Here is a 16,119-nt window from a genome sequence, read left to right as displayed (position 1 = left end):
ATGATAAAACAAGCTATATGAATTCCCAAGAGAGACCCCAAGATTTAAATATTAAAAAATAATTCCTTGGAAGGGGAAAATGCTTTTGATGTATTTGTAACTGTAGCAATACACATCATAAGCCATTCCACACACGCATAACTCTTCATCTTTATTCGTTCTCCTCTGAGCGGAGGCGGGCGTTGGGGTTGGTGATCTTGATGGCCAATTGCTTGGCTCTTTCGACGATGGTCTTGCGCTTCTTGGACGAGACGGCGTGAGCAATCTCGGCACAATATTTGCGGTTCTGCATCATCAGGATTTCCAACTCCTATAAATGTACAATGATAATCAATTAATAGTAACAGAATCAGGGATTACATATAATTGATCAGCAAGTGGTAATATTGATAATGAAATAATTAGAGAATCTTAATAATTTAATTTCAGTGGAATGAACCTATCAATTCCTTGGTTGGCTTCTCAGCGATCAACCATATAGCTATACTTTCGAATTCCTACTAGACAAATACAGATAAAAACATTGCATATGAAAATTGAACACACCTTGACGTTGTTAACAACGACTTTCCTGAAGCCATTGGGAAGCATGTGCTTAGTGTTTTTGGCTGAACCATAACCAACTTTTGGCATAAGGTACTGTCCCTTGAACTTCCTGCGGACTCTGTTGTCAATACCCTTAGGTCTACGCCAGTTCCTCTGTTAAAGGCAAAATTTCAGTTAGAATGACTTCATACAAAAATGTCAAATCTTTATACCTTCAGCTTGTCATATCGATCGCTTTGATGACGAATGAACTGCTTCGTCCTCTTTTTGACGATCTTCGGCTTTGATGCAGGGCGAATGGCCATCTTGAGGTCCTAATTCTGCAAGAAATGAAAAAAACATAGATTAAAACACCGTCAACCAGTTCCCACATACGGTGCCCGGAAAACAAAAACCGCACCAAAAAAAGTTTTCCCCACAACACCAAAACATATCAACACTTGAAATGAATCACAAAATACCAGCAATAAACTAGAAATAAATCTGAATCTATTGGATGCTTCTTTAAAAGGATGAACTCAGATAAATTTTAGAAAATTCACGTTGTAACGTACCAGGTTGAAGTGGCCCAATGAAAGAGAAGCTAAAGGAGACCCCAAAACTAGAAGTGCACGACGAAACAGTGCTGCCAACTGAGTCAAGTGTGAGATTTTATAAATTCGAGCGTTTCTAAACAGTTTCCTTTGAAATGTTATTATGTTAGAAAATTTGCCAGATTTAATATAAAGTTTTGAAGTAAATCTAAGTTGATTATTTAGTTGATACCAAGCAATTTTTTAAATATTTTATTGATAGATATTATTATCTGCCTTGATATTTCAGTAACAAAAAAAAATAATAATTGAAGACTTTTAAAAGCCCTCGGGTAGTGTAGCAGAAATTTTTTTTGTGTTTGATGGTGTGAGACAGGAGGAAGTTGTGTTGTGTTTTTGATCGTCAAAAATTGTTCATTTAATTCAACGCCAATTGAAATGGCCCTTAGTGGCTTTGTCGACTTTTTCCAAAAAGGAAAGGTAATGAAATTCACCAAATTTCTTTAAGATACGACTGGCGTTGGATCTTAAAGACGCTTGTTGTAAATACTTTAAACAACTTTCTTGCATCCGACGATCCCTTAGCTTAAATCCGCATTATCGAAACAAGTTGTTTACAACCACCGTCTATTTCCGGTTTGTTATCTTACCGGTTTCATAACATTCTGGTTCTCTTTTCAGACATTCAAACCAAAAAAAAAGTTTGAACCTGGAACATTGCGCTATTCCTTACACACACAAGCACAGGCTTCATTAAGTTCTGGAATAAATCTTCGAGCTGCAGTCTTACTACCTCCTGGTGAAGATCTGAATGATTGGATTGCAGTTCATGGTAAAAAAATCACATTAAAATGTTGAACCCAATATAAGTTAATTAACACTATTTTCTCTTCTTGACATAGTGGTGGACTTCTTCAATCGCATAAACCTTATCTATGGAACTATATCTGATTATTGTTCAGAGGCATCATGCCCAACCATGTCTGGAGGACCTAAATTTGAATATCTATGGGCTGATGGCAATAAGTACAAGAAGCCCACAAAATTACCAGCTCCTCAATATATCTCATTGCTGATGGAGTGGGCTGAAGGTCAAATAAACAATGAGTCTCTTTTCCCTGTTAGTACTGGTAAGTTTGGCTATTCTTAGTAATTCCCCAACATAGCTACAACTCTGTCCATTTTTTCCAGATATCCCATTTCCTAAGACGTTTGTCAGCCAGTGCAAGAAAATTTTGACTCGTCTGTTCCGCGTATTCGTCCACGTCTATATTCACCATTTTGACCGTTTGGTAGCGATCGGTGCTGAAGCTCACGTTAACACATGCTACAAGCATTTCTATTATTTTATTCGCCAATTTGATTTAATTGGGGATCGAGAATTGGAACCGTTGCAGGAAATGACTGCCCATATTTGCAAGGACCCTCCTATCGATTACACCAGCTCTCCTTCTCGTTCCAATCATCGATGATAACAGTTCCAGTCAATGTAAATATTCATAGGCATTAGACAGGTGTGTTTCCTCAACGATCTTAGTGATTGAATCTCCCACATAATTATTTAAACTATTCAAGTCTTCGTTTTCAATCCTAAATATTCAGTATGTGCTGTCTGGTGTAACTGTTCAAATCCCACGAAACGACTTTTTTTTAACGATATTTCAATGATTTATTCTGAAGCTCTGAAGTCATCCGAATTCTTAGCACCCAACTTGAAGACACATCACGGCAATACAAAGCTCCTATTTCACTGCTCATTCGAATTTTAATTAATTCTGTTTTTTTAATAATCTGAACACGCCTGGTTACAAAATAGCCCAGTGGAAATGCGAATAAGTGATGTTTCTGAATGCAGAAACGTGAACGTGCTTCACCATTTATTCATTCAAGCATTTCACAATCGATTTCTCCATGTCAAAAGGATTGACGTTAGCTGCACATCGTTCCACCGGCTGTCCTTGTTTGTTGATTACAAACTAAATTCGGGAAGAAAAATCGTGTTATACGCAAGCTTTTACGTTTGACGCTACAAATTTTAACAAACCTTGGTGAAGTTCCATTTAATTGCGCTACAAAGATAAGTTTAAAATTAATAATTAAAAGACCATATTACACTGATGTTAATTTCTTACTCGATCAGCAAACCGCCCTGTTTTTCTTTGAGATATTTCCAAAGAGGATGAGCGTCCTCGCCGTTGACGTTAACTTTGGAAAATACGTCAAATTTCCCATCTCCTTTGTACCCAGATATGAAACATTTGATTTCTTCACTAGTGCCAGGTTCTTGTGACATGAACTGGTTACAAGGAAAGGCCAAAATTTTTAAACCCTGAAATAAAGAAAGGATACACACTTTTAGGATGACATGGTAAATTCACCTGCATGAAAATATGTTAATAACTGAGCATGCAAATGATGTCAGGTAAAGTGTTGTTGGAACTCAGAACTGAGTCAATTACACACACCTGTCCTGCATATATTTTATATTGTATGTAAAACAACAGTTTTTTTTTACTATACAATATAAATATACTTCATGATAAATGACACTTACAATAAAAAAATTTATAAACTTACTTTAGACTCGAATCTTTCCTGTAAGTCCACCAGTTGTGTGTAGTTTACTTTGAATTAGCATCAGACAAAATAATTATTAAGCTGAATCATCGTCAAGTCACGATAAGTTAATTCTAGAAAATTACCGTGAGTGTAACCGCATTTTGAAGCTACATTTACGATAATGCAGACATGATTTCTATAAAGTAATTACATTATTAATTGATATGACATTCATTGCGAATATACACAAGCAGCAGAGTTTGAAAATACCTATACTTCTCGAGTGACACTTGATTTCCATCTATATCTGTCACTGTAAAATCGTAAATTGATGTTGCTAATTTGTAATCGGCGTTGCCAATACCTTCAGCTGCAGCCTTGAAAAAAAAAAAACATTTTAAAATTCCTATAAAACTGTTACTTAGAGAAATATTACCATTGTATGAAGGACGGAGAACGAAAACTGAAGACAGATCACGTAGACCTTACAGCCGCACTACGGATCAGACAGTTCTGTTCTGTCTCTTGGGAGCATTAGTCAGACACAGACCATGCATGCAGGATTACAGGGCATATCTCAAAACTGGGGTAGGCACTAGGCTATCTGCTTTCTACTGTGCAATTGAACATCAACCATATATATTGTGAGATACGTATGTTGATACTTGATATCAAATCAGGAAATACACTGACTGACACGGCACGGCACGGCAGACATTTCTTTAGAAAAATCTAATGTTCTGAATCGGATTTAAAAAAAATATATTTTGTGCGTAGCGCTAATTCTAAAACTATTATAAGGGAAGCTGAAATTTATACAGCCATATATTCGATTTTCTATTGTTTATGATCTGTAACCTTCTGTAAAACTAAAACTCGTCGGGGCAATTTTTATGTATACAGCTTTGATGAAAATAAAACATAATAACTGACGTAGTGTGAAATAAACTCTTTAAAAAAATATTATTACGCCATTTCAACATAACCATTCTTCTTTTTACCAATGACACCCGGTTTTTCTTAAAGTAACAAGACAATATATTTTTATTTTCTTTCAAATAGGCGAAGGGTGTACAACTTCTTTCGAATTTCTTTCTAAATGTTATTGGAATAGGAGCATCTAGACTCCTCCATACCGATGAGGTTTTGCGGAGAGTCTGTCATTTTTATTCCGTTCAATCAGAAATATAATTCGTTTGAAACTAAACAAACCTTTTACGAAAATCCAATAAGCCACTCACACATCCAGATTTCCCATAATTAACAAAGAAGCAGGGAAATCTGTCATTACATATCAGGAGATATTAGGAGCCATCTACTGGTTTAGGTATTTCAACAAATCCTTCTCCATATCCTAAAATTAAAAATTTATCATTACCGGAAATGCTTCATAATGATATCTTATGTGATTTCAGTTATTACGAAAGGATCTGTGGTTGGGGCGTAACGAGCGGCAGGCTGGCCATTTTTGTCTACAATGAACTTGGTGAAATTCCACTTAATGCCACTAAAAACAATTATAAGGCTAAATAAGACAAAAACGAAACCAACATTACTTAAAATCAAATTCTTACTCTGTAAGGGTGCCTCCTTGCTTCTTTTTTAAATATTTCCACAGCGGATGTGCGTTATCGCCGTTGACGTCGATCTTGGCAAACATGTCAAACTTCACATTGTAGCTGGCTGCAAAGTCCTTGATTTCAGAATTAGTTCCTGGTTCTTGGGATCCAAACTGTTCAATGTGAAAGAAATAAAAGAATGTGTTAACCCAGCTTTTATTAAATAGGAATAATAAATTTATAATTACCTGATTGCAAGGGAAACCAAGAATCTTCAGACCCTGCCAAGACAAAAGTGTTGAAAAGCAATAGTAAAAAATCTATGTGATGTACTAGAATCTGACATTGTTACCTTGGAATCACCATACTTTTCATGCAGCGCAACTAACTGTGTGTAGTTGACTTTTGTTTTACCTCACTTAGACGCAACATTGACAATGACACATACATTACCCCTGTTTAAGAAAACAAGATTATTTCATGAAATTTTATACATCCCAATAATGTGATATTAACAAATTACCTGTATTTGTCAAGTGACACTTGGTTACCATCTATATCTAAAGCTGTAAAATCATAGATGGATTGAGCTTCTTTGTAGTTGGCATTGCCACTTCCTACTGAAGGAGATGCCTAAAAATAAATTTGTCTGTGTCAAAATCACATCTAAACCACTTACAGATTGAATTCAATGTCTTACCATGACGGTGCTGTATTTTGCGCAACCAGCTAGCAGTAGAGCTCCCCCGGTTATGGTACGAATGCCTGTACCGAGTATAATAAAACAACTGGATAAGAAAGTCAAATACGTCAGACGATGACTCGAGGATTTTTTTATCAACTACACCCTACAACCGTACTACTCATACTGGTCCTAACAAGCTTTCTCCACTACATATAGTAAAATCGATAAAGCATTTCCCAACGTCGCCTACATACCAATTGCCATGATATGCCGAAACAATGTAGCCTTCGGCAGACGGACACGAGTTATGCAAATTACTTTCTTTTCTCCATTTGGGTCTTTTGTAAGGTTAGCCTAAAGAGCATCTTAACATGGATGCGATAGAATTTTATTTATTTCATTTAATTGCAATGAGTACGAAACTCGAGAGGCATGTTTTTAAGGAATTGAAGCCTTTTATAATTTATATGTGTTATCGACTTATCGTTTTGGTCACTAAAAGTCACCGCAAAACTACACTACACATTTGTTGAAAAAGTTCAAACTTGACTGCTAGATGGTGTAGCCGTGTAGGCCTATAACCTTTTATGAATTTTAAAAATCCGACAGTGCTTGAGATTTAGCGATTTATAGTCTACCAAATTGCCTACTTTTGGCAAATGTGTCGTTATTTGTAAGAGAGACGCGCGAGTCTGGTAAGAGAATCACAATCTTGCATGAGCAATATTTTCATTCACCTTAATTTCGTCTCTGAGGTATAATGGGAATCAAACGACCGCAAGAAAGAAACCAAAAACAGTGAAAAACTTTTTTTTAACTGAATAGTCGGTAAAATTTTATTAAATTGAAATAGGCGAAGAGTATACAATTTCTTTCGAATTTCTTTCTAAATATTTTTGGAATAGGAGCATCAAGACTCGTCCATACCGATGAGGTTTTGCGGAGAGCCTGTCATTTTTATTCCGTTCAATCAGAAATAATTCGTTTAAAGTTATAAACGCAAGCCTTTTCTAAAGTCGAAAAACGCCACATCCAGATTTCCCATTAAGAAACGAAGACAACAGTAAAATCTGTCATTATAATATCAGGAGATATCAGAGGACACCTACTGGTTTAGGTATTTCAACAAATCCTTCTCCATATCCTAAAAATAAAAATTCATCATTACCAGAAATGCTTCATGATATCTTTATGCGATTATTGTCATTACGAAAGGATTGGTTGTTGTAGCGTGACGAGCGACAGGTTGACCATTCTTGTCCACAATGAATTTGGTGAAATTCCATTTGATAGCACTATAAGAATAATTTGATACCAATTAAATGTGAATGATATAAGCAAACAAATAATAAATTTGTCTGAAATTGATTCTTATTACTCAAAAAGGGTGCCTCCTTGCTTCAGTTTTAAATATTTCCACAGCGGATGTGCGTTATCGCCGTTGACGTCAATCTTGGCAAACATGTCAAACTTCACATTGTAGCTGGCTGCAAATTCCTTGATTTCAGAATGAGTTCCCGGTTCCTGGGATGCAAACTGCAAGTTAAGAGGAATAAAGTAACGTGTGATTTTAGCAAATAATCTGTAAAATACGCGCAATAGATTTATAATTACCTGATTGCATGGGAAACCAAGGATCTTCAGACCCTGCCAAGAGAAAAGTGCCAAGTAGTAATATACGGTACAATCTTATGTAAAATCTCATATGATTATACCTTGGATTCGCCATACTTTTCGTGCAGCGCAACTAGCTGTGTGTAGTTGACAGGGGTTGTACCTCAGTTTGACGCAACATTGACAATGACACACACATGACCCCTAATGTATCAAAATTAATTGTTAAATACATATGTACATCAAAAAATGAAATTAACAGATTATACCTGCATTTGTCATCAAGTGACACTTGATTACCATCTATATCTTTAGCAGTGAAATCATAGATGGATTGAGCTTCTTTGTAGTTGGCATTGCCACTTCCTTCTGAAGGAGATGTCTAACAAAAAATACTATGCAAATCACTTGATCTGAAACAATGATGATTAAACTAAAACTTACCATGGCGGTTCTATAGGCTATTACGCGCCACCCAGTTAGAAATAGAGCTTTTCTCGTCATGGTCCGAAAGCTTTATACGCATTGGGCGACCTTTATATAGGCATAGGCCCAAAACGTTCTAACATCATTTGCAAAAAAAAACCAATAACAACGTTTCCTTTGGTAATTTCCATGAGACATATGCTGATACAACGTTGTATCTTCGATCGTGCTTTTCTACGTAATCGCTGTCGTTGATGCAATTAACTATTTTCTTTTTTATCACAATCAACGTTGGCCTAGATATCGAAAAAATAATAGACCTACTGTGATCTGAATTAGATTGTGGCGGGCATGTTTTGTTTGACCGCGGGAGTATGTAATAATATCTTACTAGGAAAAAAGACGACAAACTTAAAAAAAAATCTTAAATTGAATAAGGAGACAAGAGAAGCGTGAGATTTTCCTTTTTTTCCCAGGGCAACTGCATTAGAGTGCAATACGTAGTCCACCAGCTGCCTCATTACATAAGACGATGACGCTTCGTGTCAAAGATTTCTCATGCTGTCTTTACTGAGCTACGAAAAATGAAGAGCGCAATGCGCTGGGTTATACTTCAACATAACCTAAACGTTCATTTTGTAGCAGTTATTTCCAATCACGATCCAATAGTCTCCAAAAATTATTTAACACAGGTTTTCCTCTACAGCAGCTCTTTCTTTTTTCCGTGTTTATTTATCCGGTTGGCTGTTGTTGTTTAGCGTTCAGCTATACGTACGTACCAACGCGCCAGCTGTCATCGGTGGAATGTATATGTAAACAGCGAATCTTATTACCCTCTTATATACAATATCCAAATATTAGGCCGGCCCATTCTTTATTCTATTAAAGAGTCGACAGAAAAAACCTTTGTTTTAACCGAACGATGAAAAAGTTTAGTCAAATCATCTCAAATTGAGCCTTGAGTAATATTAGTTTGCATCTATATATATATGGTTCACGTCAAGTGCTGTAAACTGCTGTGCTGCAACTCGACTGCTGCTGGGATTCCAGAAGTTAAGAGAGTATATGTGTACAAGCTGACGTCAAAGTGGGGACCCAGCGAGGGGAGAGAGCAGTTATTCGTTCAGGCGACGTGCTCCAGGACAAGATCCACCTGGTTTGGTATATTAGGCTGGCCGAGTCCATCCAACACCAGAGAGAGTGCTGTACAGCCAAAAAGTGTGTGTGTATAGGCAGGAGATAGGGGAGAAAATGGGAGAGACAGAAGGGAATTTGGGAGAGAGAGAGAAAAAAAGAACTAAAAGAGAACCATCAGGCAGTGAAACATTAAAAGAAGAAGAGGACTATTTGGTTGTGTATTTGTTCTTATCGCTTAGGTTTTCTGTTCGGTCTATATGTGCGATATCCTGTAGAGATCCTGGAGGTGATAGACGTCTACGACACTATTTGATCATTTATCTTTCATCTTTAAAAGTAATTAGTATGGGTGGCCCAAAAAGAATATTAGGTTCATTTGTGTACAGTGCTTTTATCTAGACTATATTTTCATGTGAATATTCTAATGTATCCAAATGACAATCCGCGCTACATGAATCAATAAGCCCCTTTTAATTCCGCCGATTTAATGAAAGCCAAACAGACTGAACCTGCCAGAAAATTCACTTAATGTCTACCTAATTAAAGGCTACAAGTTTCACTCAGCAGCGTTTTATTTAAGATTTTTACCACAGCCTCATCCGTCGATCTTATTCTGATGCCCAGCTCTTATAAAAATAAAATAATCTGCATATGAAGATGAGGAGCCGCACATGAAAGAACGCGTACAGAGATTTATTAGGTCGCCGTAGACGCTTAAGAGCTCATCAACTCGAGGCTAATTTATATGTACACTGTCGAGGCATCTGTTGATCTCTTGCCAACGCCTTCATCCAATATTATACCGCCGTCATGCATTATATATTGCAGTGCACATTGAGTATTTAGAACCCCCGCCAGCGCTGAGCTGCTCTACCGTCGTCCTCTGAGTTCTTTTTGGCTGCTGCTGGTGGTGTGCTGATGTCTCGCCCATATTGTGTTAATATATGCATGCAGCCACGACGGCATTAACTGCGCCTTTCATGGGGTTTAGATAATCACACCCTTCTTCTTAATAATCTGCATAATATCTAACCCGCTGGCGACGTCAGCGCTAGCGTTGACAGGTGATTGACAAATTCCGCTATCTCTGGCAGCCCAGCTCGAATGTATAGAGCCCCATACTATTCCGTGTTGGCATAATTCTTTTTGTTGTTGGTTATAGACTATCAGAGTCTAATATGCATAGGACAGAGAATGAGGACGATCAAATAATGTTTCGCCTTATGGATTTTTTTCCGTCTCGTCATTGCAATAACAATCTGAACCTTTTTATGCGGAATAGTGACTCGATTCCAATCAATAACCCCAAAGTGGACGATTGCTCGATTTCCTTATAAAATATATCCAACCAATAATAACAATGTCTCAATCTCTGTAAGAAAATTGTTCCTGAAAATAACTGATTGAATTCAAAGAAACGTGACAACATCTAAATAATACTACAACGCGGGCGCATCTAATAAATCCAATCCAAGACGAAATCGCACGCAGCTGCACGGAGTATAAATATATCTGCTCTCTCGGCTGCTGTGCTGCTGCTGTGCTGTGCGGTGTGTCGGATTTGTTGGGGCATCATCCCGTTCGACGAGTCGACTGTGTGAGCGGTTGCACAGCTCAAATCAATGGAGGGGAGAAGCAGCAAAACCGATCCTGTTCTTGTATATATTAAAAAAAAAAGGCTATCCTAGCAGCAGCAGCTAGCAGGCTATATAGCACTCTGGCTCTGTGTATTATATTGTGTTTGGATAGCTTATAGAGAATGGTTAGGCAGTGATAGAGACTCTCTCGTCTACCCACACACTGAGAGAACTCTACTGTGCCGATAATCCGTCTCGGCAACAGCGGTGGAGCTGATGCTCTCCCCCACACGCGTATATTTATGCATCACGTCTCTCTCTATGCATTTCGACATCTATATATAGTCGGCCGCTTGTATATAGATGGATCGCAGCATATTGTGTCGCGCGGCTATATAATGTACGTATATCTTTCATATAGAGAGATGTATGTAGTAACTCTCCGTGGAACTCCTTTATACGGCGGATGTTGATTTTTCCCGTGGCTAAATCATGGCCTTATTGTGCTGTCCCATCCAGAAAGCGGAATGGTCAAGTGTTTCCATGCGACGTGATGAATCTCGAGAAACTCTCTAATAAAAATGAAAAATGGTTGGCCCGAAACAGTTGAGTTTTTTCCCATCTCTCATCCAGCAGCAGCAGCCAGCCCAAAAAGAAGAAGAATAAGAATAATATTCAACGCACCACCACCACCACCGACAAAATCAACAGAGAAAGGCTGGCGATGCGCATCCCCAGCAATAGAGAGCAGATAGTTATGTCCTTATTGTCAACCTCTATATACATCTTCTCTCTCCAGCAGCAGCCCTTTTTTCTCTCCTAGTCTCTTCTTCTTCTTCGCTCGGCTGAAATAACAACAAGCGGCGCAGCGGTCGTGAAGGCGGCGGCGGCTTTCCGATGTGTGATGGGGGCCCCGGCAATATATTTATAAGAGGCCCTGCTTATAAGTATATATATTCTTTCTTTTTTATTTTCCAAGGTAGTCTATACTTTTGATAAGTAGATATTGCTGGGGGAGGAGGGCTGTGGTGTGTTGTTGTTGGATGCGGAATAGGATTGGGGATGAGAGGGACTTCCTGACCCGCTTCTTTGAGTGCTGCAGCCTCAAGAGCAGAGCAGAGGGGAGGAGAAACGTGTGTTGGATGAAAAGAGGAGAGACTCGAGAAAATCCCATCGCTTCTTCTATTCTTCCAGCACATTGAATCTATACTATAGAGAGAGACCCTGCTGCTGCTGCTGCACATCTATAGTGCGGATGAGAGTGGGAGTGAATATTATATCTCTTATAAGGATTGGCCTTTTGGGCGCCATATAGACAACTTCCTTTTCCACTCGGATGAGGCTGCCAGGGTGGTTTCTATGTAAGACTCTTGTATGGGAGGGAGCTGCTGCTCGGCTGTGCTGAAGAGGCACTCTAGATAAGGTCGTGATGATGAATTCGTCGCTCTTTCTCTTTTGCCACCATTCTCCAGCTAGGGGAAGGGGGACATGGCCGGAGTGGCGAAATGAAACAGGGGCGGAGTCGCAACTCCTATTGGCCTTTGTCGCTAGAGAGGACGACCAATCGCCAGTCAGGCATCCACCCAAGAGGAGGCGGAGCTTTGGGGACTGACAGCCGCGGCCACACGGCCGCCCGAATGTTGTGCTGGCCCGTTCGTAGCCTACCAGTGGCAGTCTTGTTGATCTTAGAGCTGCAACCGGCAGGAGAGACAAGAGTCTCCTTCTCATTTTAATTTCGTCTATCTCCTTCCGCGTATTACAAGTTTGAACACTTTTTCGGACTCCGTCGTTGTGTTACACTGAAAATTCCCAGTTGTGTTTAATCAAGTGTCGTGTCGACCGATTTGGATAAGTTTTTATTTTTACCCGCCATTTGATTCAAAAAACGGATGATCAGTGAACTTTTAGGCCTCCAATTGTTTGGTGCATGAAAAATCGTGAAATTATAACATCGACATGATGTTGTCGTCTGCGTCGTCAGTGGGCGCCGGCACGGGATCTTCATCGGCGTCCAATTCGTCCTCGTCCAACATGCAACATCATCACCCGTTCTTTGATCACCATCAGAGCCATCACCACCACCACGCCTATTATCGGCACCATCACGCGGCGGCGGCCGCAGCAGCCGCAGCCGCCGCAGCCGCCGTCGTCGCCGTTGGCGTCCAATCCAGCGGTAACGGCGGAAGCGCTGCCAATAGCGGAGGATCTTCATCTCACAATAACCAGACGACATCGTCGTCGTGCCAATCGCCGGCCTTGTCCACTTCGGCCGGCTCGACGGGTGGCGGTGCCAATTCGGCCGGTTACGTCACAGGTATCAACGGAAACGCCGGTTACGATTACGCGGCGGCCATGAGCCGTTACAATCCTTACGCAGCCGCCGGCTCGGCGGCTTCGGCTTACATTGGAAATGCGCCAGGATCGGGCGGAGGAGGATCGTCTTCGGTCATGTCCCACCACTCGGGCGTCGTCGGCGTCAAGGACATGGTGAAACCGCCGTATTCTTACATCGCCCTGATCGCCATGGCCATCCAGAGCGCTGCTCCCGAGAAGAAGATCACGCTGAACGGGATCTACCAGTTCATCATGGATCGTTTCCCATACTACCGGGAGAACAAGCAAGGCTGGCAGAATTCCATCCGCCACAATTTGTCGCTCAACGAATGTTTCGTCAAGGTGCCCAGGGACGACAAGAAGCCCGGCAAGGGATCCTACTGGACCCTGGATCCTGATTCGTACAACATGTTCGACAACGGCTCCTATTTGAGGAGGCGACGCCGTTTCAAGAAGAAGGACGTCCTGAGAGAGAAAGACGGGCCGGGCGAGACGGCCATCGCTTTGTCGTCGTCATCTTCTTCATCCTCTTCGGCCAGCAAGAAGCAACAACAGTTGCAACAACAACAGCAGCAACAACATCAGATGCACCAGCAGCAGCAACTGGATCACCAGCACCAGCAGTACGGGCAACACCAGCAGCAACAACAACACCAACAACAACAACACCAGCAAATGATGGAGAGTATGGAGTCGAAGCCTCTGCTGATGGACGTGGCCGCCGATTTGCGATTGCATCACCACCATCCGGCCTCGACGGCCTATTCGTACAATCCCATTTCCAGCATGATCCACTCTCAGCTGTACGCGGCGGCTCAGGCGGCCCAGCAGGCTGCCGCTGCCCAGCAGCAAGTAGCCGCCAGCGGCGTTGGTGGTGCCGTTATTTCCAGCATGTCGCCGGAACTGGTCGGCCGGAAATTGAAATGCGAACCGGACGACGAGTCGGAAGAAATGGAAGACGGAGGGGCGGGGGATGGAATGGTTGCCATGGCGATGGATCACCACCACCACCACCACACCAGCAGCAAATACGGCAACGTCATGATGGAAGCGACGCCCGTCGATTACGGAATCAAACACCACGCATCCGCATCATCTGCTGGAGTCGGTGTTAAGATGTTTTACGACCAATCCAGTCACGGATGCACTTCCATGGGACCCGAAATGAATCCGTCGGCCAACAACACCTTCACCGTTGAAAGTCTCATGCAGTTGCAACAACAGCAACAGCAGCAACAACACCAGGACCAGCAACAACAGCAACAACAACAGAATCACCAGCATTACGTCAATCACTTGCATCACCACCACTCGCATCACCATCCGGCGGCGGCCGTTGCGGCCAGTCTGGGTCTGCCGTATCCGGCGGCTGCAGCGGCTGCGGCTCTTTACGGCCAGCAACAACAACAACAACAACAGCAACAACACGTCACTCATTACGGCCATTCGTCGTCGTCATCTTCCATGTCGTCGTCGTCGTCCATGTCGTCGTCATCGTCGTCGCCGTACGCATCCGCCAATCAGCACCAACACAATCCGTCAGCGCATCCGCAGGAAGAAATTCCGGCGGAATCGTCAGCCAGTGCCACCGGCACAATGAATCACCAACAACAGCAGATATCGGCTGGATCGCCACCGTCATGCCTGGCCGATTATTCGCCATCGCCGGCCTCTTCGTCACGTTCGCTGGGCAGCAATCCGGGCAGTTGGTACTCGCCAACGCCCACAGCTCCGCCGCCTCCGCCTCCTCTTCCGGCGACAGCCGCAGGAGCCCAGCAGCAACACATGACAACTTCACCGACGCTGCCGGACGCTTCTCCCAGCCTTCCGGCTGAATCCAGCAGTCCGTATTCGATCCAGAGTGGTGGTGGCAGAGATTCGACGGTAGTTTACCCTGGCGATAACAGGAATCCCGTCGTTTCCAGCGCTTCAGCTTCAGCTTCTTCTTCTAGCAGCACGACGCGACCCTCGGCCGGCGGCCATCTGCTCTCCGTCGCTCACTGCCTGCAGCAACGTCAGAGCTCGTCTAGCAACAACAGCAGCAGCAGCAGCCGAAGTAGCGGCAGCAGCAGCCACCCGTCGTCCTCTTCTTCCATTCATCCGTCATCTCCTTTAATTCCTTCCGCTTCTTCAGCAGCAGCAGCAGCCACCGTCTTGTCGACGACGGCGTCGACAGCGTCGCCGCTCTCGTCGTCGGCTGCCGTGGCCGCCGCAGCCGCAGCCGCCGCCGCATCGTCGTCCATCTCCAGCCTCAGTTTGATGACTTCGGCCATGTTTAGAGCTGGAAATCACCATCCTTTTAGTCTCTATCACCACTCGCCCGATTGCCACAAATATTGACCTCATATCCACCACCCCACCCAAATTCGCAGTCATTTGATTCAACTCAAATATTATATCCCGCGCGCGCGACATAAAATTACGTCATTTGAATTCATTCAATTGATTCTTGACCGACTGGATATTATTGCGCACCCCACAATCTTCTTTGAATAAGACAATTCTAATATCCTTATTATCAATGTGTACGTGTCAGACTTATAATACGCTAAATGTGAAACTATTTACTCTTATTGATATACGTAATTAACTATGATGTTGACTGATGCTATTTTCCCCTGCCCCGCGCTTTGATGGTGAACAGTTCAATGATGGATGGTCAATGTCTAGCCTGATTTTTACATGGTTGTGGTTGTGTTTTTTCGCCCCATTTTATTTCTGTGTTTTACTTTTGTTTTTCTTTTTTTAATTCGACAGTTTTGAACATTTTTGCTGGGCCCCTTTTTTCTCATTTCTCGTCTCATTCATTCTCGACTGAAACATCGACATAACTTTTTTTTCTGTATATTTAGCCGAATATCTATTAGGATGATATGATGTATTAGCCGCCACGTCGTCTCAATATACCCATTACATAGCTGTCATTATCAGAATCTCTATATTAAATCATAGATGTTAAAATCAATTCTTATAAATATTCACGGTCTGACCGACATACTCCAGTTGCGATCCATCAGTTTCATTCATCGCGAAAACGAAAATTTGTGCGTTGAATTAATTTGCTCGGGATGACGCACACCGTCGTTTGTTCTATAAAGATTCATTTGATTTTATCAGCTTCTAGTTATGCAGAGCGTCGTGTAGCAGAT

The 16,119-nt window shown here is 41.8% G+C and overlaps 5 protein-coding genes and 1 pseudogene across 8 annotated transcripts; 2 read left to right on the top strand and 4 right to left on the bottom strand.

The window, feature by feature from the left end:
- Positions 1–66: 66 nt before the first annotated feature.
- LOC124200224 (60S ribosomal protein L32) lies at positions 67–1,255 on the bottom strand. Of its 2 annotated transcripts, none has more exons than XM_046596398.1 (4): positions 1,101–1,255; positions 759–866; positions 547–699; positions 67–310 (listed from the first exon to the last, which is right to left on the bottom strand). In XM_046596398.1, exons 2-4 carry the CDS (start codon positions 849–851, stop codon positions 152–154), a joined length of 405 nt encoding a protein of 134 aa, XP_046452354.1. In that variant the 5' UTR covers positions 852–866; positions 1,101–1,255; the 3' UTR covers positions 67–151. The 2 variants fall into 2 exon arrangements, with proteins under 2 accessions (XP_046452354.1, XP_046452361.1); XM_046596405.1 differs by having other exon boundaries at positions 1,008–1,121.
- Positions 1,256–1,401: 146 nt separating this feature from the next.
- LOC124200167 (MOB kinase activator-like 3) lies at positions 1,402–2,836 on the top strand. Of its 2 annotated transcripts, XM_046596321.1 has the most exons (5): positions 1,402–1,559; positions 1,761–1,911; positions 1,982–2,209; positions 2,271–2,593; positions 2,682–2,836. In XM_046596321.1, exons 1-4 carry the CDS (start codon positions 1,518–1,520, stop codon positions 2,549–2,551), a joined length of 702 nt encoding a protein of 233 aa, XP_046452277.1. In that variant the 5' UTR covers positions 1,402–1,517; the 3' UTR covers positions 2,552–2,593; positions 2,682–2,836. The 2 variants fall into 2 exon arrangements, with proteins under 2 accessions (XP_046452277.1, XP_046452268.1); XM_046596312.1 differs by having other exon boundaries at positions 2,271–2,836.
- On the bottom strand, positions 2,724–4,316 carry LOC124200212 (glutathione peroxidase-like). Of its 2 annotated transcripts, XM_046596384.1 has the most exons (8): positions 4,075–4,316; positions 3,909–4,015; positions 3,782–3,834; positions 3,657–3,703; positions 3,212–3,408; positions 3,124–3,148; positions 2,954–3,055; positions 2,724–2,880 (listed from the first exon to the last, which is right to left on the bottom strand). In XM_046596384.1, the coding sequence occupies exons 1-7, from the start codon at positions 4,075–4,077 to the stop codon at positions 2,957–2,959; spliced, it is 531 nt and encodes a 176-aa protein (XP_046452340.1). In that variant the 5' UTR covers positions 4,078–4,316; the 3' UTR covers positions 2,724–2,880; positions 2,954–2,956. The 2 variants fall into 2 exon arrangements, with proteins under 2 accessions (XP_046452340.1, XP_046452332.1); XM_046596376.1 differs by lacking the exon at positions 2,724–2,880 and having other exon boundaries at positions 2,944–3,055; positions 4,075–4,314.
- A 348-nt stretch (positions 4,317–4,664) lies between these two features.
- Positions 4,665–6,264, bottom strand: LOC124200198 (glutathione peroxidase-like). Its single transcript, XM_046596354.1, has 8 exons — positions 6,137–6,264; positions 5,898–5,962; positions 5,721–5,830; positions 5,550–5,652; positions 5,446–5,478; positions 5,213–5,370; positions 5,061–5,145; positions 4,665–4,992 (listed from the first exon to the last, which is right to left on the bottom strand). The coding sequence occupies exons 1-8, from the start codon at positions 6,144–6,146 to the stop codon at positions 4,954–4,956; spliced, it is 603 nt and encodes a 200-aa protein (XP_046452310.1). The 5' UTR covers positions 6,147–6,264; the 3' UTR covers positions 4,665–4,953.
- Positions 6,265–6,689: 425 nt separating this feature from the next.
- Positions 6,690–8,031, bottom strand: LOC124200206 (annotated as a pseudogene).
- A 4,270-nt stretch (positions 8,032–12,301) lies between these two features.
- On the top strand, positions 12,302–15,892 carry LOC124200070 (centrosomal and chromosomal factor-like). Its single transcript, XM_046596162.1, has one exon. It carries the CDS (start codon positions 12,593–12,595, stop codon positions 15,308–15,310), a length of 2,718 nt encoding a protein of 905 aa, XP_046452118.1. The 5' UTR covers positions 12,302–12,592; the 3' UTR covers positions 15,311–15,892.
- Positions 15,893–16,119: the final 227 nt, after the last annotated feature.

Source organism: Daphnia pulex, chromosome 1, assembly GCF_021134715.1.
Source record: "Daphnia pulex isolate KAP4 chromosome 1, ASM2113471v1".
In the NCBI taxonomy this organism is placed as follows: domain Eukaryota; kingdom Metazoa; phylum Arthropoda; class Branchiopoda; order Diplostraca; family Daphniidae; genus Daphnia; species Daphnia pulex.
Note: the sequence above shows the minus strand (reverse complement) of the source record. Positions and strands in the feature narration are given on the sequence as shown.